This window comes from Pezoporus wallicus, unplaced genomic scaffold (genome assembly GCF_028554395.1).
Source record: "Pezoporus wallicus isolate ANWC-B61680 ecotype Strahan unplaced genomic scaffold, APGP_CSIRO_Pwel_v1 contig_3486, whole genome shotgun sequence".
Classification (NCBI taxonomy): domain Eukaryota; kingdom Metazoa; phylum Chordata; class Aves; order Psittaciformes; family Psittacidae; genus Pezoporus; species Pezoporus wallicus.
Window position 1 is genome coordinate 5,734,306 of NW_026642292.1, and position 23,785 is coordinate 5,758,090.

General features: G+C 36.5%; 1 protein-coding gene across 4 annotated transcripts in view; it reads right to left on the reverse strand.

Annotated features, from left to right (window-relative positions):
• MIPOL1 (mirror-image polydactyly 1) overlaps positions 1-23,785 on the reverse strand; it is a 189,888-nt gene that overhangs the window by 94,748 nt on the left and 71,355 nt on the right. For all 4 annotated transcript variants that reach the window (XM_057428561.1, XM_057428564.1, XM_057428560.1 and 1 more), the window contains 3 exons: positions 23,587-23,716; positions 18,675-18,708; positions 18,245-18,415 (listed from right to left, as the gene is read on the reverse strand). In XM_057428561.1, the coding sequence (XP_057284544.1) occupies positions 18,245-18,415; positions 18,675-18,708; positions 23,587-23,716 (335 nt within the window). The remainder of the gene's footprint in view (positions 1-18,244; positions 18,416-18,674; positions 18,709-23,586; positions 23,717-23,785) is intronic.

The following is a 23,785-nucleotide window of genomic DNA, read 5'->3' on the forward strand; positions in this document are numbered from 1 at the left end:
TGCACTCAGTCTTTCAAAACAAATACCCTTGTATGCAGCACAGCACACATCACTAGCAGCTAAGACACAAAATGAAAAGCAAAGCAGGGCACATACCAAAAGGCTAAGAGAATGAAACAGGAAAGAAAAGATGGACAGCAAGTACACCTGTTCTTCTCTCCCATCTTCTAATTTAGATCATTATGCTACTAACAAGCAACAGCTAATATGATTCAGCAGAATGAGGATGTTTGTGAGAGGCACTGGTTCAACCTGCAGTGGCTGCTGACCCCTTTCAGTAACTATCCAGGTGAGATTGTTGAGGGAAATCTCAAAAAATTGCAAAAACCTGCTAAAAGGAGACACTGACAGAGAGGTCAAGAAGTGGATCAGGAGAACAACGTCAGCAAAGTCCTTGAGGTTCACCCAGAAAGAGACTGTTGAAAGATGGTCCTAGTTCCAGGTACTCAAAAAGAGTAAAGATGATTTACAATGAATTGAGTATTTCAGAAGATAGAAAAATCAATGCAGATAACCACTTAATAGTGTTTGGCCTTTACTAGAAAATGAGGTTGCATTAACATATCAAACATAACTTTAGCACTTGTATAAACAAATCATCTTTAACATGCTGCCAGCTTTTCAGCATTATCTTCATCTTGTATCTATAGCATGCAAACATGGCATTACAGTGCCTGCCATGCCTACACAGATTGATAGCTATTTTTTGACTGTTACTTAACATGATTCTTCAGTGAGGTGTTCTGAAGGTAAAAGGTACAGACATTACACAAGAATACAAGCCACTGGAGAAATAACATTAGTAGAGACAAAGACGGAATACAGCAAAGCATTAACATTGAGCAGAGCAACACCCACTGGGTCCCTGTGCAGATTGTTTATATGAAGACAACACCCATTCCCAGAGCCCTCATGCAGAAGCATATATAACTCTGTGCTACTTACGTGAATCAGAATGTTCACCTGTTTTCAAAGAGACATAAATATTTTGCTACACTGGAGTCCCTTGCTCTCATCTCACTGAAAAGATAGTAATGTCAAGCGCATTTTGCATTTCAGTGCATATTTGACTCAAAGAAAGGGTACTGTGACACTCCTTGCCTAAGGAAGCAACAGCTAAAGCTGAATACAACAAAAAAATGTAAACCTTACTACAAATAAAGTCTTGGTGGCTATTTAATACTGATACACCTATATTTGCTTTTAAATTTGCTATACAGAGTACTATGTTTTTATAACCTTTATTAAGAGGAATACAAACTAACCCCTCCTGAACTTGTAGCAATATGCTGGGGGCAGGGGGGAGAGAAGGCGTGGGAGGGGTCTATGCATCATGCAATTTATATGCTAGGGAAAAAAAAGGAATTGACTTGTCTCTGTTAATAGAGGTATGAGGGTCAAAGTCTAATGAAATAAATGTATTAGGACTAAGATGAGGAAAAATTCAGAACAAAATTCTTTCTTGAATTCTAAATTACATTTGATTGTCTCATCCAAATAGTACACACTTTATGAAAATGTTCATCTGAAGTCATTGTCAAAATCGTCAATGCTTATAATCTTAAGAACCAGCACTGGCATAAACTCACAAGATGATATTGCTGAAAAAAGGGACAGTATGTAGATGGAAGTACCGCAACATGCTTGCCCTGCTCTCAGACACTTCCTGGAGCCTAGGCTATTGGGTGAGCGGGGTCAGGGTGGTGAGGTAGGTGGATCTTTGGTCTAATGTGATCTCACCCAATCAGTCTTACAGTCTTTGTAGTTTAATAACAGATCTTGTTCATAGCCAGAGCCTCCCACAGATAGCTTCATTCTGTCATTAAAGGTAACATATTTTTCCTCAAGTCAGACAAAAGCATAAAGTGAGTGCTTAGTCACTTACCATGGGTCAAACAGTGACTAATTACTTGATTCTTTATCAGAAACTTTGCTTCAAACAGTGAGTACTCTACATTCTGTGGACTTCTATGCATGAAGAACTTGCTGGTCTTGTGCTGAATTGGTACACTTGTAATCACTTAGCTCTAATCCACTGACCAAGTCTGAGACTAAGGGCTGAGAGAGACTGAGATCTAGCCACACATAGGCTCCACTAGGAGTTTAGAAATCAAGGGGGTTTATTCTGAACCTTGTGACTCAACAGGAGGGTCCCCCTTTTCCTATGTGTCTTCAATCTTTGTATCAATCCTCTTTACCTTGATTTTACCTTGACTTTCCTTTGTATGCTTCATCCATGTAATAAATAATAGATTGAAGCTTGCCACCAAATTCTGTTAAGTCACACTTTTATAAATTAATATTAAAACTGCTTTTGCCAATGCCTTTCATAGTCATTCTTTGAGTAATCTCAAATCATTCATTTTTGCAAAACTGGTATCTCAGCTAATGAGGTAGTGAAAAATAAAGATAACCTAATTCCTACTGAATAACTTAGGAAAATGGTTTATGTCGTCCAAATTCTGGAAGAGTAGGAGTTGATCTGAATAGAAGATGCACTGTTTTCCAGCATGTATTTTCGCCTTCATGCATTTTAAACAAAATGCTCATCAGTGAAGTAAATGACACACCATATCTTAACAGAAAATGCACGATACCACTAAAAGATGACCTTATTGGATACCATGATCCTACTACTGCACAGCATAATACTTTCAGAGACATTCTGAAATTAATTAACATATATTCAGCTGCAATGAACAATGGAAGTAGAAATTATTATTCTAGACACCAAACATGAAAAGGGCCAAGAAACATGGCTACTTTTTCACCTGTTATGTTTCTACAGGTGGTGACCTAAAAATATAAAGATAATAAACAATCATGTGAAGGAAACAAAAACAATTTAGCTGATTCTTTTCTTAGTTTATTATTTTGTTCACTTTTTCTTACTTCATTTATAATGATCTGAACCTCAGAGTAGCTCCCAGCCAAAATGGAATGCAAGTGTTCTCAGTTCAACAGCCCGTCTCTCCTCCTCCCCTCAATATATATATATATATTTTTTTTTTTTTGAACAATCTGCCCCTTGTCCCAAATTCATCACGATTTCTGGAGAGGCAAACATCTTGTGCCACTTGGATGCTGCACAACTCTTTCCTCTGCAGACAGAAATAATACCAAAGTCATCCAGTCAAAACACAAATCAACCTTTGGTGTCACTGTGAATTATGTACTTTGAACTGCAGATGTTTGGAAGCACTTATATAAATACATTTTATCCTTTTTCTTCTAAAATAATGATTTTAAAAGAAATAATGAAATAAATGAGTTTCTACATAATAATAACTAGAAAGATTTTTCCATTAAATTACGATTTTGAATTAAGGTTTTCTAACCTCTGAAAGAAAATACTTATCTTTAAAGTCTTGGCAAATCATCAAAAAATGTGTTTAAATGATTATTTATACAATGCCCAGCAGCTTAGAACTACTGGGATTTTAAGAAAGAGAAGTGCTTTTGTAAAGCTCATGCCTCAGAAACACATGCATCTTTAAAATGTTATATTCTATTAGCAAGAGACGCACTTAAATGTAAACACCTTTTTTTTTCCTCACAGCAGCAGTGCAATGGCATCATACTCCATCTGAAGCCACAAAAAGAAATGCTTCAAAATAAAAATGAAACATTTTTGTCTTCCTTGTCACTATGAGCCAGTTAAAACCTGCAGTATTAAGGCAGATAATATGCTGTATACATGACTTGGTTTCCTCCTACCATTCCTTTCCCTTTCTACTTCTGAACACTTCAAAATGCAGCAAAACAAACTTTCATTTATTTTCATTTGAACAGTTAAAGGAATGCAAGTGCACAGAAAAACATTCAGAAAATTCAGATTGAAAGTTTTAACTATTTCCACTTTTCATGTTAACCATCCTTACATACGCAGCTATTCAACAGCACTGAGTAGCCCCCTGACACACTCTCACCCAACTCCATTCTCTACATATTCTTACACTCCCTTTCAGTGATGATATTTCAAAGTTCAAGATGAGCTTGGTCTACTTTTCAAAAAACTCAGGTGCACACAGACTTTCCTAATCAATGACACTCATGATAAAAAATGCACAAGGAGAAAAAGAGAAAGGAAAATGTGATGTTCTTGAGCTATATGTGATTCACAGGTCATTTGGCAGGGTTCCTGTACTGGCTGTGCCACTAGGCTACCACAGCTCTGCTAACAGGGGGTTGCTGACAGACTCATGATCTGCAGGGGAAACTTAACAGCAGGAGCTGCTACAGCCACAAAACTGGGTTGCCTTCAGTTTCCTGCATCAACTGCATATAAGTTAGAAATCTTACCTCACCTCTGATCCATTCTTTACAGTCATTTCTAATCAGAATACAAACCCAGTAACCTGGAGTCAAACATTTATTCATGAGGCTGTACTAGGCCTGAAATTAAGCAAAAATGCATTCAACTAACCTGAGTGTTGGTGGCTTTTCTCCTAATTGCCTGTCAAAGATAAGTGACTTCTGTTTTACATGCAAGTCACATTATTAATTCAATTTTTTAATTTCATGCCTATAAGTCTAATAAATAATGTATAAACTAAGCATGTAAGCTGATGAGTAGTATGCAAGGTTAGTATGCCTGCTCACCCCCTCCCCCCCCCCCCGACTTGTTGAAACACTAGAAATTGGCACACTACAATGAGCTTCATATAGATTGCATGTCAGTGTGCTATATTCAAAAGCAATGGAAATTACTCTGAAATAATACAGCAAATGGAGAATACTAATTAAAATTTTATCATAAGAGGAAATGATCATTCAAGAGTCAAGACTCTCTTTTGAAAGCAAAGCAAAAAAAAAAAAGTGTACCTTTATTACCTAAATTCTAAAGGTCTGTAAGTACAATAATACTTTAAAATAGGATCAGTTTTAGTGCATGGCAACAATACCACCATACAGATTTAAGAGATGATTTCAGGGTAGAAACTTCTGCACAGGAAAAAATAATTCAGAGTAAGTAACCTCAATAACTTTAAAAACATTTAAAGAATAAAATTACACAACAGCAAAGGTGTCTTAGAATAAATCTGCCATTTAAGCAGGGCATGTTTTAGTACACTACTTACAAGGGAACCAGAACTGAAATACCCTACTGACTGCCTGAAACAATTTCCATCCTGTTTGAGCAGTAAGTACTGCAAAAAAAGATCTGAAAGAAGCCAGTCAGAGCAGCTGAATATTAAACTATTATTCTGATCTTCTTTTACTTATGGCCTTAGTATCCATTTCCCAAATCAATGCAGCTTCCACACAGTCATTTACACGCTATATTGCAAGGCAGCTTTGGTCATTCTAAACTCCAGCTCTAACTACTGTGTGATTTGTTGGCACACCAAGCTGTAATATTTTGAAATGGGATACTGCAGTGGCAATACTTAGTAAGTCCAGATTACCTAAAATACCACTGACTTTTTGTCTTCAGTAAGATAGGGACAGATTCCTCAGCAGCCAGCCACCTCTTTATCACATGGGCTCAAAACCCAATCACATTTCCTCCTAAAGATTGATAGATCCTATGCACATTCTAACATAGAAATATAATCACAGAATGTTTGCGATTGGAAGGGATCTCTGAAGGTTGTCTTTCCCAGTCCTCCTGCTCAAGGAGGGCTACAAAAATCCAGGTGCCTAGAACCACGTTTAGATGATTTTTGAATATCTCTAATGAGGAAAACTGAAAGGACTATGAAAGACTATGTATTCCTAATAAAAGGAACAAACACAAATTTCAGAAAGTCACAAACTTTATTTTTTATTAGTGATTTTACTTTTTTATTTCTCCTCCTTCATTCCTGAAAGGAGTAAACACAAGTCTTCCCTCTCCACTTTCTTTAGTCTCTCTCCTTCAAATGCAGCATCTTTCCTCCTTTCTTTTGCATGTCAGAATGTACACATACTATGTCAATCCTCATCGTAACCTCTGAGGTCCATTCCACTGCACTGTCTCATTTTTGTCTATGTTTTTGATTCATCTCATTCCAATGAATATTCTCTTTATTATGTGATTCTTCTCAATAACTCTTTTTACTTGGGTTCGGGGATGTTATAACTCTTGATAAACATTGGCTAATCACTTTTTCCAACACTTAAATGAAGTTAGTAAATAGGAATGTCTTGTTTTATCAGATGAGAAATTAGCACAGAAAGTTTAAGAAGCTTAATCAAGTGATAAGATCATGTCAGAACTGGGATTACTACACTCCAAACCTTTGCTTTACTGACTTGACCAAATGATACAGAGCTATTGCTTCCCATGGTCATGTTTTACTGGCTCCTCAGAAAAGCAGTCAGTTAGTTCCATTAGAACTAGATGGCCTGTGGCCAAGAGGCAGCTTGTCAAACATCTGACATAACACACCATGACGGACAGCTGACAATTGTTTTTGTTTAAAGCCTTTCTTCCACCCCTTGTTAATAATCCACAGTGTTGGTACTCAAAAAACATATACAGTAGAATGGAGGTAGTGAACTTGTGAAAGGTGTATGAAAAGGAGAAATTTTAGAGAAACATTCAACAGCATGATCTTCCAACTAGATCTGGAAATTAGGAATTGATTCTCAGACATGTAAGGCACTCAGCTGCTGACAGAGGTATGTTTTTAGGAAGTGTAACCTTGTTTAATTGAACACAACCAATATCAGTTGACAAGAAAACAAAATCTGGTAAACAGTCTGAGCTGTTCTAATGAACTGGTTTTCAAATACTCTTCAATGGATTTTCTTAAAATCCATATACAAACAAGTGTATTGCCTAAACGTTAAGTTGGCATTTACTGCACAAAAGGACAGGAATACTTCTGGTCCATTTTAAAATATCATCCCATTATTCAAGAAAACAGTATCATGGACCACTGTATAGATGTCACAGTTTTAAACCTCTTTTTGAGATACTGTAATCATGGGATTGTAAGTGCTCCTAGTAGTACTCGCTATCTGTTTGCCCTGATAAATACTGTACTCTCAATTGAGCCATCATTTGCTTAAGAGGCAGTTCTTCAATTTCTTGTTGTGGAATGTGCTCTCCCAGACTTCTTTAGCGAGTAATAAAAGCTACTTTAAACTAGAGATCAAAACAAAATAAAACAAACAAAAAAAATCAAACACCCTCCCCCCAAAACAGCTAACAAGGTAGGTGAGAGCTCAGCAGGTACGTCAGGATGAGAAACACTTTCGAAAAAGTGACCTGAATCAGTAGTACTTGTTCTTTCTCTATGGAAGCAACATACTTTTTCAGGAAACTTCAATACTAAAATCAGAACTATTTGAAAGCAGTATTAACATCAGTGTTTTAACAGTCTGTGAATAAGTGTAAAAATGGACTAAGTAATTATAAAACTTGTTACTATGTTACTGTGGAATCAATTTTGCTCTCACCAACACAGGGATCTAGGTAACAGATTTTATATTCTGAATTATAAATTTGTATTTCAGACTCCTTTCTGAATTTGCTCTTAAGCACTGAGAAGTGCTTAAGCACTGAAAAAGCTTAAGAAATTTAAAATTCAGCTTTGTACATGCTTAAAATGAATCATACATAGAAGACAAAAAGCATCCCATAAAGAAATGTTTAAGAAAGTAAACAAAAGCTCTGGAAAAGACTAAAGCAAATGCACACATTTAGAAACTATGTGCTGCTCGGCTTCAGTAATACTGACAAAAGTCTGTATGATTTTGGTATATGAATTAAGACTTTTCAAATATTAAGTAGTGGTTGAATCTGAAGATTTTACCTCTGTAACAAAACTTAGTTTTAGCTTCACTGAAGCGTTTTACAAGGATCAATGTGACTAGCTACCAAAATATATGCACTCTTTTCAAGAGGACTGACCATACCGCTTTGATTTAACAGCCACATAAAAGCTTTCCAATATGCGACCAAAAAGCATATTGGAACATATTACCAAGATTGCCTTCATCCAACCCAAAGCTTCCTGGCAATTCCATCCCTCATTTGTAAAGGGTAGGACACCCTAAGCAGAAAAAAGTTAAGAAAAACACAAAGCGAGAAGGACAACTTCTAAAAGCAGAGTGATGGGCCTTCCTGCCAAAATAAACAAAATGGGTAAAATGCATGACTACTGCTGAGAAGTGTTTGGATACCATAGCAGACAACACACACTACATAAAAAGAACATGTAATGAGACACACAGCTGCTGGCTAGCCCTACAGTAGAACGCATGCTGATATGACTATTCAGCACAAGGGATTAACAAGGATTTTGCTGTTTCTTCTGGGAGGCTGACACTGGATGCTTTCATTTTCACAGTAAGATTTTCAAGACTAGTTTTGCAGACTGAGATTTCTTTAAAGACCTAACATTTTGATTGTGAAAAGGAGCCCAAGTAATGAGACTGAAAAAATGCTTGCAAATTGAGAAAGAATACTCTGTCTCAAAGTTACAGAAGATGGAGGTCAACTCACAGAGACAGCTGGCGTTCACTCCTGTCCTGAACACAACCCAGCAGAGCCCTTTCAGTCAAAACCAAGTGAAATCTATTATTTCCTAATGTTGCTGTGATCTGTAAAACAATTTCTCTAAGGTATGAAATTCCTCATCACGATTACAACATGATTATTAACATGACTTGAAAGGAAATCTTACCTACTGGTGAAAAATCATGGGACAACTAGAAGCAAAGTGTTCATAGTCATTCTTCTGATACAGAAAGCTTTACTCTCTTTTCACAACGTTATCTAAATATTGGTAATACTTCTGCAGATAGCAGGGAAACATGTTACATCTAATTAAGAAATAAGAAACTTAGCATAACTGAAAGATGATCAGTAACTGCAGCAGAACTATGACTAATATACTTAAGATTTACATGTTTATAGCTACTAACTTATTAACTAGAGGTAATGTTAAAAATCCCATTGCTCTCAAAAGATAGTTATCACTTCTGTGTTATCAACAATACAAAGTATACATCAAAAGCATCAGTACATTACACCAATGAAATATCCTATAGTTGGTCACTTGTTCTGTATTTCTGATAACTCCAGAATTGCAACAAGTTGTCATACTTTTATGACTTAAAACTGTTCTTCATCCACAGTTAATTTTTTTTTTTTGTTACAGCTAAAAGTATGATACCTTTTACACCATCACAGCTACTTAAGGGTCTTTTAAGTATTTCCACATATTTGAATTGTGCCATTTTATAAAGTATTTTCAATACAATAGTAAACTATAAATCAGAATATGATATTTTGTGTATACCCAAAGCATACTCAACAACAGATTAAAAACACTACTGAAAAGACAACAAAGCATGAACACCAGAAAGCATTAACAAGTTTCCTGACAAAAGCATCTTACTACCATATGCAGACCACACTCAATAGGAAAGCCTGCCCTTCATTTGGAATAGAGGGTAATGGAAGCTAATTTTTTTTTTGTTCTCAAGTAACTCAGCTAGAAAAATAATTAGCAGTGAATAAACACAACATGGAAAAGAGGGTAAATCTTAGATACTTGCCATCTAAAGCATGGAACAGTAAAGCCATACAACAAACAAATGTAGGCATACTTGCTGAGTGAGACATAGATAAGTTAATGCCACTGTGAAATCTTTCATAAAGAGAATATTGATAGATTTTCTTATTCCAATTTTTTTTTTTTTTTTGCCAGAGCAGCACTTTAGAGTGCAATAAGAAAATAGCTTCATCAAGCCTGATGACTTGATATTGCTTAATGGCTTCATAGGAAAAAAAATAATTCACAATGTCCAGACCAAAGCAAAAGAGAAAACTGCTGCCGTTGTGTTACCTGTTCATTTGAAACCAACTCAAAGCTAGAAAGAAATAGAAGTAATAAAAATATTTACTAAGTCCTACACTTCAGTTACAATCATCTACTGCTCTGCTGAATATAAGTAATCAGCTTATCATCATTACAATACTTTTCCCTTATATCCTGTTACTGCCAGACCTAAATTTCTTTACTTGCCACCTCTCTTTACCACTTAACACACATGTTGAATCATAAGGATGACTGTGAAGGGTACTGCAATGCTAGAAGAGAGGTCAATATTTCACTTTAGGGACTCTGGGGGATGGCAGAAAGGGGCATGGGGGGAAGTCGACAAAAAGCAGTTCTATTAGTTCATTTTAGCTCCATGTCCCACAATATTCTTAATCAACTACTAATGTTATGGCAGTGGCACCATCAGCAATATAGTTTCGCTACTATTCTTTTAAGATACCTCAACTGCTCAATTAAATCTAAACTTTACATACTGTGTATCATTTTTTGATGTCTATGCTACTAGATTGAAACCTTTTTTTCCTTGAAGGAACCAAGTTTGTCTATGTCTTGTGGACAGGTCCAAAATCTTCACCTGAAAGGTCTGCATATAAAGTAGTTTAATAATTTTCAAAGTAAAAAAGGTTGCATACAAATGCACTGGAATGTTTTCTCCAAGAACACTGACAGCTTGCACGTCCCCTTAGCTGTTTTTTTTTTCCCTAATATATCTGATTCTACTTCTTTAAGTCACCATCTCATTTTTATCCTTAATTTCAACTAATACACTTCCAGAGCTATAACATAACTAATTTTTAAATTATTATTGGATTAAATGGATTTTTTCCATTTCTATATTTACACATAATGAAACTTTGAACTTTTACCTAAAATTCTCACTGATTCAGAAATTCTCACTGAAGAAACAATTTGCATACTACTTTGCATTGGGGGTTTTGGGAGCAGTTTGTATTTATCTCACCTGTCCTACTTCTTATGCTTTGTTGCACTTCGGAGTGCTATCCGAGAACATGAATTGGATTCCTTTTTGATGAAAGCAAACTCAGAGATGCACTCCAGGAATGCATCTAGGGCATATTGACACAAATGAGTATTCAGTTTACGGGACTTGACTACCATATTCAAAAGTAAGAAACAAACAAAATCCCACAAAATGCAACACTCACCCACCTCGAAACATCTTAGTTTGGGTGTCAGATGCTGAGAACTATTTCCTACTTCAGATCAATTCCTATTTGTTCACATTCTTGCTAATACAGACATAATCAACCACAAAGTTGCAACTCTGAACATTCAAGAAGTAGTAAGTAGGTAAAAGCAAAGAAGGGAGTTAAGACTTAAGTTAGACATTTTAACCTTGTCAGACACCACATTAAATATGAAACACAAAAATCTTGTCACCTATCTAAAGAATTTTTGTGCCAACTCATCCAGATACACAAAATACCTGAGAATGTTTGCAAAAAAGATTTCTTAGAAAGTGTTTTGTTTGTTTTTTTTTTTGTCGAACTAAAAATCAGAAACATTTTATCCAACAGGTAAACAAACTGAAATCCAACAGAGTACCTAACTTGAAACTGTGACATGTTAAGTACCACAGAAAACTTACTTCAGGTACCTCTACAATAGTTCTGGTACCTATAGAACTTATTGCATGCACAATGATCCAGTCTCCTCTTCAGAGGGAATACTATTTAAATTCTGCTTGTGTCACACTGGAAATTTCCTCTATGGTTGTTGGTACTGAAACATGCGATCAATAAGCATACAAAGAATTTTTCCTCTCTTTCATCCTAGGGTTTTGACATTAAATATTTAAATTAATTCTAGAAATTGGTTTGGAAGTCTAAGCTGTGTGAACCTAGAGCTTAGCACCATGATAGATGAGTCAAATAGCAATTAATCAAACAAGCTTGCATGCAAACTTACTATCATTTTTGAAGAGCTGAGGAGTTTCTAGGTACTAAAGAGAAGATGCACGTTTGACTGGAAATTCATTAAAGTTTACAATTAAAGACACAAAGCTTGATTATACCCTCAAATACTATGCAAACGTGTATTTTCTGAATTCTGCACAACACATTGTATGCAGAGGAACAACAGGTGATTTAACAATGCAAACAATGATGTATCTCAGGGCATCATTCAGCCAAAATGTTATAACAGTAAAGTGAAGAAATGTGGTAGCAATTAAAAATTTGCTTCAGGAGTTCAAAAAGACCAACCGTAATCCCTCTCTTCAAGGAAACATTGCAATAACGTTTACATATTTACTCATACTTAGCATACATGGACTAAGTACAAAAGTTCAGTATGAAAGGTCCTTGGGGTAATTCCCTTCAGATCCTCTTCTCCCTCCTACTAATGACCTGTCAACTGACCTGCACTCAAAAACTCAAAAACTAGAAGACCTCATGCATGCAAAACCTGAAGTCAAATAGAGGAGTAAGTTGCAAAGTTCTTAGTTTCACTAATGAAATTCTGGCTCGAATGAAATCAAAGGGAGTTTCATGCCCTAATAACAGATACCTGCCACAAAGAATTCACCACCTCTGCTACATCAATGCAGAAGATGACCTGACACTACAGATACATATGTATAATGTCCCCAGATCTTCTCCTATCAGCCTCTTTGAACATCTCACCTGTCCTCAGCTTTCTTAATGTCTTGAGAACCGAGTTACATACAGTGATCAAAGAAAACATGGCACCACAAGGTTAAACAGGTGTTACTCTTTTAGGGAACATCCTACACAAACCAGAAAACCCAACACAAGACATCAAGAGGATTTTGTTTGGCCAGTTTCCTCTCTATTTTAGTGTCCAGTGGACTAAAATTTCTACCTCAAAAGAAAAAATTACTTCACACATCTGAAAGTAGCCAAATATTTAACTATCCCCCTAGAAAATATTCATGCTCCAATATATCCAAGGTAGAGAGTCAGAGCATACCTAATCATCCCAGACACTAAAGAATTATAAATTTTCAAGCTGGGTTTACTTTTAAAAGAAGGAGGCAAGTAGGGAAGAACCTGCCCTTCTGTGAGATGCAAAAGATTCTCGATGCTCTTTGACATCATTCCCAATAGTTTTATTCCATGCGTCCCAGCTACAGCAGTCACTGGATCTGGAGCTTTGAAAATTCTGTAAACAGTGAGATTCACTTGGGTTATTCTGAGAAGCAGTGAAGAAAACATGGATTAAATTATGTTCAGTACAACATGGACTTCCTAAACCACTGATTCATTAAAACTTTCAAAGGATTACCTTTATTTAGGTACACAGGAAATGAAACGTGGCATTATAAAGCACCATTCCAGTGCAACAAAATCAAATGGAAAACCAACACTGCTAATCGCAATTGCTTGTATAACTTGTTTTTTGTGATCTTTCTCCAGGATACCTTTCACTCAGCATTACCTCCAAAGAAGAGATGCCTATGAGGTTTACCTGAGGTCACAAATGTGAATACCAATAAAATCAATAGCCATTTTTTTTGACTCAAGTTTCTTTTCTCCCTGCGGTCTTAGGGTGACTTTAAATTTTAAATCACAATTTATTTATACTTTTAATCTATTCTATATTTTATTCCTTATCCCTATTGCTTTCTCTCAAGACTTCCACTAAATTTTCTGGACAAAAGGGACATATTGCAAAAAGCTCATCCCTCTCTCTTTAACAATCCTGCTGGCAAGTAATTTCCCCATACCCATTCATCTGCTACCTCCCAGAGAAAAGCACTGCAAATGACAGTATCAGGACCTTGCTCTTGCCTTCCCAAATGAAACCAGCCATAAGAGTGAACCAGCATGGTCCTTGGATCCTCAGATTAAACATCCCCTTTACGTGCACTTCCCTCTTCAAATAATACCATGACCAAAATAATCAGTACCCTACAGCAGCTGTGTGGTTCACAAACAAGTGCGAATAGAGGGTCCTGTCTTTTCTTCTCCGTTCCCAAATATCAGTGGCAAAATGGAAAAGGTAGTATGGGAAGCATGCTGGCAGAGCACCTAGGAGAATACTATCAAATGTGCTCCTGCCAACTCGATTGTTAACCTTAACCAGGAAGGTCAAGGAGTACCAAAACACAGAGTTTAAAACTGAACTGCTAATTCAAATTATGAAAAATAACATCCCAAACTGTGGTTTGGGTTGTGAAGGGATCACATCTATCGTAAGAGTGTCATGAGACACTGTAACCCGTCACCTGACTATTCCCCAGTTCAGGGCTCAAGATCTGCAAGTAACTATTTTTTCCATTTACCTGTGCTTTTGTTGTTTTTACACTTCATACAGCTCTTGGGTTTATTAGCTCAGTAAGACCTGCTCACTCATGTGTGCTGAGAATGCCTTAATGCTCTGTGAATCACCGATAACACAGAGCTTTACACCTTATGTGGTGTAAAAAGAGGAAAACTGCTGGAGCAAAACATAAAAAAAGAAAAAAGTTAGCCAGAAGCTGGCTTGTTGTAAGCACAGGCATTTATCAGTTATTAGTCATTAGTCGAAACTGATAATGATGGGTTTTCAATGATGATAAAGCACTGCCTGCTGCCAAACAGTGCCTCAAAATGGAGAAAGGTACTTAAAACTTGATTCAGATGAACAGCTGGGTGCATGCCAACTTTTTACATGAACAATCATAAGCATGTTCCTGCACAGCAGGATGTGATCAAACTATTCAAAGCTGTAAAACCAGGTTTGCTTGCCAGTTATGTTATTGCTTCAAGATCAGTGTATTACAGATGGTACTTTGCCAGCCATGAAACCACTGTTTTTCCTTAACAACAAATTTTACACTATTAATGTTTAAAACACTGTATAGAACTGACTGTTCCTAATTAAAAAAAAAACAACAAAACAACCCCCAAAAATAATGAACAACAACAAAAAAAAATAAACAAAACAAAACCACAACAAACAAGCAAAAAATCCCCCCCCCCCCGAAAACAAAAACACTCCTCCTCCCACCACCCCCAAACACAAACCGTTTACAGAATGAAAGTTAGGACTGAAAACATATCAAACACAGTCTCCTGGACTATAAGCCATCTTTTATTTAGCTTTAAAAAATTACTTCCGTCAAGCTGTACCAATTAATAGGTCCCCTTCTCTAAACCAAAAGAAAAGTAATTGTAATGACTTATTCAAGACCTCAGCTTCAGCTGCCAACACTGTAATTGTATTAACATTCCTGTCCAGAAGGTGTGATGTGGTTAATAGGTGGTTGAGACATTGCACTTTATTGCCTCCTGCTGGAAACCACTTCTTTAAAAGTATTTTATGAAGATCACACAATGTGACTATGCCGTATGTAATCTTCATTAAATGTCTGCCACTAACTGGTTTACTCAAGCAAGAAAAAAAATTTAAGAAAGGCAGAACTGTAGTACAACAAACTGAACAACTGATTTTTTCCTTGAATGGGTTAAGACAAAATTGAACATTACAGACTGATGTTTTAGTTCTCATGACAGCCAGCATCTTTTTCCATTTTCCTTTCAAAGGATCAGTCATAAAACAGGCTCAAACTCCCCAGTATGACACGGTATCTGTTAACTAACAAACATATCTTAGCAAATACAACCAAACAGTTGAGTCTGCTTTTTTAAGGGGGTTGGTACAGGAGAAGATGGATGTCAATGTTTAGCCACGCTTTAGTTGTTTGTTTTTTATTCACTTGAAAATACATACTAAAAGTAGTATCAAATATTTGAGTTTATACCATTTTATTTGTTTTCACACATACAAAAAGTAGTTTGCATATTTGCCAAGCAATCTAGTGAATGATCTAAGATTACATACACATGCACAGCTCAATACAGTTATAGAAGTGCCTCTATCTGCTTCCCAGTAAGAAGTAACTTTCAAATTTGAAATCTCAAAAACATATGCAGAGGCTCTTTAGTGTTACAGCTTAAAAAAAAAACCCAACATTTTCATGACCTTTCCCTGAAATGGACAGTGCTCTTGAATTTTTGAAGAATAAAAAAAATTATTCAAGTAAAATTCAAAGAGAAGAATCACAACCAGCTAACTATTGTCAAGTATGCTGCAAAGTGGCCCCATTAAATATAATTTAATAGTATAACTACCAGTATTCCAAAAATGACACCACCACCCCCTCCCCCCCCCAAACCAACCAAACATCTCCAAACCAAAACACTTTCAAAGACTAACTGAAAGTCATTTGTATTTACCTGGTCTCAGGAAATGTACAGTTTATAGTGTCCGTTCTCTAGGAGTGTAACCTATTCCTTGAATAAAATTGAAAAACGTGTTCAAGCAGTGAGGGCTTTTGTGTTATTGTTTCTTACTTGGCAAATTCTTACTATTGTTTCTTACTTACCTTTTCCAGAGGATAGCCACAGCACACTAATGGTTTACTCTAGTTCTGCTTTGTCTTAGCCTGTTCTCATCAATCCCTCCCCCTCATATTTGATGTCACCTCCACCAAAAAGAAAGATTTTAACCTGCAGATGTTATGAATGCCTGAGGCAACCTCAGATCTAAATTCCAATAATTTGCATTTGTTATGCTAAGCATATACATTCCCTAAATTATATCTAGTCCCTTTGTGGTCTAATGTAGGAATCCCTCTCCTATTGTTCGTGATGTTAGAACTGTAATAACTACTGCTATTGCAATGTTAACAAAAGACTACTAATAATTCAAGTACGGTATGAATTCCCAAGGAATCATCAAGTGAGAAATGCAGGTTGAAATGGTGGCTTCAATTACAAGGACCTATTTTCTAGATTCAAGAGTTACAGCCATAAAAGCATCAAATATGCAAAAACAAAAGCCATGACTAATGGTATTAATTGCAGATGGTATCACAGTAGTACAGCTTAACACAAAATAATAAATCCTCACTGAATGAAAATTTAAGTATTTTATTCATTTATTTTTTTAGCTGCACTATCTACTTAACATTAGCTGCGCTTTTTGCTGACAGGCCTAAAGATGACTTTGCTAGTTGCAGCACTTGAGCCATTACTATATAAAAAATTTATCTTTAATAATTCCCAAGCTGATTACTTGGGAAAAATACCTCCTTAAACAGGCTGCTTAAAAACCAATTCAATTAAAAAGCGTATTAAAATGCCCTACAATAACATTCTTCTGACATTCAGAGAAGTTTTATCATCCAAGTGTACCTGAAAGTCCACTCTGCAAACAAGCAAAACCTGACAAAATAAAAAAAAAAGTACTAAAAGATCCTTCTCTGTTACTGAAAGTTTTTCTATTATAAACTGCTTAATTTTCAAATGCCCTGTGTAAAGAAGAAAGAATATAAACTTTTGGCAGGACTATTGGATGTTTCCCAGTAGTTATGCTGCTCATCATTATTACAAAAGCAAAAGAAAGTAGACTGAAAAAGTTCCACCATTAACATCTTCCAACATTAACAGCCTTTGTAGTGCATACTGGATAGAAACACAACATATTTTAAGCACCAGGCAGTTGGGGCTTTCAAGGTTAAAGTAAGGGAGAATGCAAAAACAACAACTGCAATGAAGTGAAAATTACAGGGTGTGTAGAAGAGACTCTTTTACCAGGAGACTTTCCAATACAACGTGAATTTAATCTACATTATCAATAGCATCCAGGATCACAAACCTGACTTTAAATCCAATAGAAATTAGTTACATGTGAGCAAACCTTAGTAAATCACATGAAAAATCTAAATTTCCAATACTGGAAGAGTCAGATGAAATTTCTTGCCTGGGATTAATACATCAGGAGTTTCATCCAGTCTAAATCCTTGCATTTCCCCAGGAGACTTCTCCCCTAGTTGGACTATTCCTCCCTACAGCCTGGTCTATTGAGTTACGTCTAAGTTAAAATCCAAGAACGAAAACTTTGCTTGTGTGTGGGGAAACACAGCAGAAAAACTTTTCCATGATATGGTAAAAGCAAGGAGACTGCATGGTGCAGAGAATGAAGACAATATTGTTCTGTGAAAATAGGAAACGGCAGGGAATGATTCATCTGAGTGGAAAAAGGACCTCAGATTCTTTTAAGTCAGAAAGTGTAAAGACTGTGAGAGTCAAGCACCACATGTTGTTTTCATCTGTGAATGTAAAGCGATAGATGAATTGCCTGCATTGTTACATGCTTTACTAATTATCTTCCTTTAATGTATATTTTTGCCACTTATAACTCTTTACAAATCCTTGAGACCAAGCTGACTGTTATCCAGTGCATTATACCAATACAGCATACAGCAAAACTAAGCTCTTAATAGCTTTTTAGGTTGGTCAATATGCTGAAAATAATTTTGCTTTAAAAAACAGGAGACAGCTCGTGCTCAGGTGAATCATTAATAAGCCCTTTACCACAAGGGCTCTCTTTGAGATTTTCAATAGAGAAAAAAAAAAGCAAAAAAACCCAAACAAACAAAAAAAAGAAACCCAAAAATTGTAGTGAGTGATTATATACTTGTAAAGACTTACTTGATACAAAGCAGCATCTCGTTGTTCTATTACTGCATTCATTTCCTCAGCTATTATTTTCTTTTTACGTTCTTTGGTCCTGTGTATTCGATTCAGGATTATAGCTCCATTCTTCAGTATATCTATCCCTGTGTCTGCATTGTTTATTCTGTTCAGTAATTCCTGTAATGTCTACCAACAGCATTATATGTTAGTCAGACATGAAGTTTTAATATATTTTATTTAATATAGGGTTTTAATTAATAGGCACATGTGAATTGTAAATTGACTGAGTGAAGTTATTGAATTTTCATATTGCGGCAAAGATGTACATTATTAGTGTGTCAATTCTTCTTTTTCCCACATCTTAGTTCTTGAAACCCACTCAATTGAACTTAAGCCTCTAAGATATAAGACTGACATCAAGAAATCTCCTCAGAGAATGGCTTACCATGTCATTTTCTTCAGGGTTAATATTTTCTAGCCTAGAAAAAAGGGACACAGAAAGCCTGATCAGTAGCATTTCCTTAGTGCAGCAAAATGAGTTCGCTTTTTAAATCTTTAGAACCTCAAGTAATTTCATTCTACTAGTCTTTAGAGTCAACCATGACACTGAACATATTAAAGTGCCACCTGCTCGACTCCATCTTTCAATAATGCTCCATATCTTCGGCACTGACTTCAGACTGTTAAGTTATTAATGTTTACTGCTATATATGACTACAAGGATCAATTGTTCATATGTGCTTAGATGAAGAAAGTTCCCCAGTGATAGAAATGACTGGTGCTTTTATTGTATATATTTCTGGGCTTACAACTTTTACCTCACTTTGTATTTTTGTTGTTTTTACTGCATCCCAAATAAAACAGGACAGGACTTTTGTGGAGAGTTCTGGGGTGGGGTGTGCTTTTTTTTTATTTGTTTGTTTGTTTCGTTCTAAAGTAATTCTTTTTTCCACCCTTCTCTTCCAAAATGCGGAAAAAAACCGAGTTGAAGTTTCCTTAGATGTATTTTCATTTTGTATCTTGCATAAAATAGCAAGATAAGCCAATTCTCTGCAAGGCCCTTATTTAATTCTACAACAACCCCTCCCCTCTGCACTTTCCTCCCTTTCTATTTCAACAGAACATATATTGACCTGTCAAATACAAAGATGATATGAATTTAGTCATACAGCACTGAACACTGGCTATGCAAAAGCAGTGAGTAATAACACAAAAATCTAATAAATGAGATAGTATGCATTTTATTTTACCCAAGTTATATGGACAGCACATTATTTAAAACACGCGTATTTTAAAATGCAAGAGACCTCTTTTCTTAAAAAATGAGCATATTAAAATTACCTTACTGCTCCACTGCTAGTTACTTAATGGTGATTCCTACTAAAAGTAGTTCTGTCACTAGCATGCAATATTTTAAAAGACAGATGTAGTATCATTAAACATCTACTAAACAGCAACACACACTTTTTCAACAGTGCTATGACAGGTGCTGCTCTGAAGCCAAGATTTTAGCTAGCAAACATCGTGGAGGACTTGACAGCACACTAGCACCTTTAAAGCATTAGTTTTCAGATAACACAACATAAGGCATAGTAAATCAACCAGTACAGGAGTTAATTCTTTAAATAAGAAATAAATAGTTCAGAATGTACTACCAGTGTACAACAGCTGGTATATTTATTTATATGGAATTCATAAGCAGTAAGTACTCCAACATATACAGTAGAAGCAGAATTAAACAAAATAAAAGCTAACCTTTGCTGGGTTTGACTTGTATTCATAAAATAACACAAATCATAAAATAAAAAATATAAGACCAAATTCCCAGAACTGGCTCCTTGACTTGGCTCCTTGTAGAGTTTGTTCCTGCTTTAGGTTTTTACATTGCTCTAAGTGCCACTTCATGTGGGACTTAAAAATGGATCTCCAGCTAGTTTGTATTCACAATGAAAGGAATGGTATTTGTCAAAGTAAATTGGCAGGACTGACCTGGCCTCTCCGGAGGACTTCCACCCTTCTAAAAGCATGGGTCAACAAAATCACCCAGCTGACCAACATGCTGCGTAAGCAAAACACCCTAGGGAGATCGGGGTTGGGAAAAAGAACAGGAACTTTTACTGTAAGTATAGCCCTTCAGCATATTACTGCCAGAAGGGGTCTGTCTGTTGGAATACATACACCTTGTTAGCTGATGGTATTTTTTAAGCAGCAGCATCCAGAACTGTGTTTGCCCTGTTGCCTCTCCCTGTGCTGTGCACAGGCAAAAAGCAACCCTTAGATCTCATGATGTTAAACTTGTAAAGAATAATTCCTTTGCCCCCCATTTCTACATGCATTCCGCTAACAGGACTGAAAGAATTTGGGTTGTTACTGTTAATGACAACAGAACTGCTCCAGCTGCTAATTTAAAGAAAGCATTAAAGCATTTGATAAAGGTTGGCAGGCTGTTCAATACTGCCTTCTTGTAAAGATCTCTGATTAGAGTAAGTGCAAAGCAGATGGAAGGAGTGACCTGTGCTCTAGAACTTGATGAGTGAAGCACAAGTAGCCAATGCTCTTTAAAAAAACCCAAACCTCTATGTGCTTCACATCTGAGACAGAGAACCTGACCTTTTGAACAACCAGCAGAAAGTATTAAGGGTGGTACTTGGAAAAGTTCCAAGATTCCAGAAGAAACTCCAAAATTAAATAAAATAAACCAAGTCCTTCATGGCTCATCCCATCACCTCTATTCCTTCCAAAGGATTAGTGGAGTGGTAAGGTGAACACAAAAAAATTCCATTCAGCCACAGTAATGAACTATTTAGAACGAAGAGGCTGAGAAAATTAATCTCCTCATGGGGTTGATTACTTCCAAGAATGTAGCACCTCAATTTGACTCTTCTCTCTCACAGTCCTGGCTTTCTCCTCTCACTGCAAAATGGCAGACATCCAGGCAGATATAGAAATGCATGTCTTGTCACCTCAACTGAGATATTAACGCAGTTAGTAAAGATGCCCAATGTTCGGAAAAGCCTGAGTGATGGAGCCAGGCTGGTGTTCTAGCAGGAATCTTGGCTCCACTCAACCATTTCTTGTTTGTAAAGTATAGAGCTGCATGAATATGCATCCTGTAAACTTGGAACAAGTAGACAAGAAGAAAAGCAGCTGACCATGATGGAGGCAATCCTGCCTTCTTGGCTCTATAATGCCCCAAAATTTCAAAAACAGCAAAGAACTTTCTTAAAAAAAAAAATAAATTAAAAAATAAAAGAATAAATCCCTCCCATCTGCCCCACAAACCAGTAATGACAGTAAGAAATGTCATTTCCTGGGCATGACTCTTTCCAATGACCTGCCATTGCCACAGTCGGTCTTTGTAATACAAAATGGGAAACCTGGAAAATATTGGAACAGTACACATGCAGTCTGGCAAGGACAACCTTTGAATTAAATTGTTTTTGTCCCAGGCCTAATGTCCTGGTTAGTCCATTGTAATTTTTACCTGCTGTGCTTGTGTTCTCCACAGAGAAATCACCTGTGCCAATTCTGAGACTGTGAATTGGCAAGTCCTCTCTATAAAGCCTCAGAAAGAGCACCCAAGTGGATGACAGCAACAACTGCTATTCTCTAGGTGATAGCAAAAAAATATAATAGCTTGGCTACAAGCTATCAGCCTGCCAGGGGAACTGTTGACCCTGTCCTTGGAGCAAGTACTTTCTTTGTCATTGCAGGGTACCCAGCACCTTCTGCAATGATGTTCCTTTGGGGAAGGTAGAATGCATGTTCTCAAAGAAACTGAGTTTCTTCTCTTTTCTCATCCTTCTGCTTAGAACCGAGTTGGTCTTTCAGTACATGAGTAAGGCAGACAGAAGCGACTGAGGGGTAAACAAGTGATTTGTGTGTCAAGACTTGCCACATGTATGTCTATGGATTCCACAGCAGAACAGGCAACAATGCACTTCTCACACACTGAATAACCTGTGATTTCTTCCAGAAAACCAAAAGTCATTGGCTAGGTCTGTCAACCAGAATAATTTATTAATAATTAATTAAGATCTTGAACTTATGCTAACAGCTTCTACATAGTTTCATTTGATGTTTGGGGCCATTCTTGCTTTCTTTACTCTTGAAGCACACAGAATTAGAAGAGTGACAGAAGAAATTGGGAAGACTGGAGTAAGGCTCACAGTTATGATGCCTCTTACGGGAATTTCAAGCATGTTTGTAATTTCCTCAGATATTGCCGTACAGAGCAAGATTTCAGATGCACATACACACATAATGGGCTCTGTAGAGACATTTAGTCTAACAAACTGCACTAATGAATTAGGGAATGGAATCTTCTAATCCCGCCGTTGAGTCATATTTACAGGCTGTGACAAACTCTAGCAACTTGAAAATTTCACAGAGTAATGGCGCACAAGCTATGCACAGATTATTGAAATTTATTTAGATAACATTCTCTGGCCTTTCCTACTAAAGTAGTCCAAAGATGATGACTGGTTTTCTGCCACAAAGAGGAAAGAGTGTTCTTAGCAGAATCAATTATTTAAACATAATTGCCTGCCATTTAGTTAACTAACAACTGCACCTATACCATCTCCTACCATGAAAAACTCTTATCTGCTTTGTATGTCTTTTGGCAGAAAGATAGGAGAAACTTCTCAGCCACTTTAGACTTTGAAGGACTACCATAGATGGTAACCAAGATGACCACAACTTGGATGGAGAAAAATGACATGGAGAGGCAAACTGTAGTTTCAGAGCTGCCTATATCCTAAAGTAAGAAACGGTTCTTGATCTTCTCCTGACTTAACAGTTTCGTTTAACATGAAACTGACTATTTTTGCTGTGTTAACATGGCATACATAAAACTCTGTGAAGTATTAATTATATCCTTATTGCCTTACAAACTGCTCTTACACTGGAAGAAGAAAATCCATACATTTTTACTACATCACCCCCTTCATTAGTAGAAATTTTACTGAAGGAAATGTCTAGTGGGCTTAAAGGCTTGATTGATTTCCTATACATTGCAACTTCTGACTGACATTCTGGTATTCTCTGTCAAAAGATCCCTATGAAATGTCGCATTTGTCTTATTTATGCCTGAATAAATCAATACCAAAGCTTTTGATTATATTTTTAATTTTTGTGACCAAAATTATTCACTTAGCTCTCAGTCACCAGAGAAAAATAAGGTCTCATAGGATGGCTAAGAAATTAATCTGTAGACAGCATGACTAGCACTAGCCTAGTATGCCACAATAGAGAAGTTTGTGCAAAATTTTCCCATATAATCACTTTCAAAGAGTTTATGACAGTCACAGACTGGCACAATAACTTTTTGCACAAGGCAGGAATTGTATACTTACTCTTTGAGACATTCTTCTAAATGCTGGACTCGTAGAAATGCTTCATCTCTCTCTTCATTGGCTAATCTAAGCCTTGCCATGACAGCCTTGTCACGTTCCCGTTGAGCGGAATAAACTTCTTCCACTAGAGCTGCAGAAGTAACCAGTATGTTTAATACACAAGTTTGACAGGGAAAGACACTATTAGATGCACTTACAT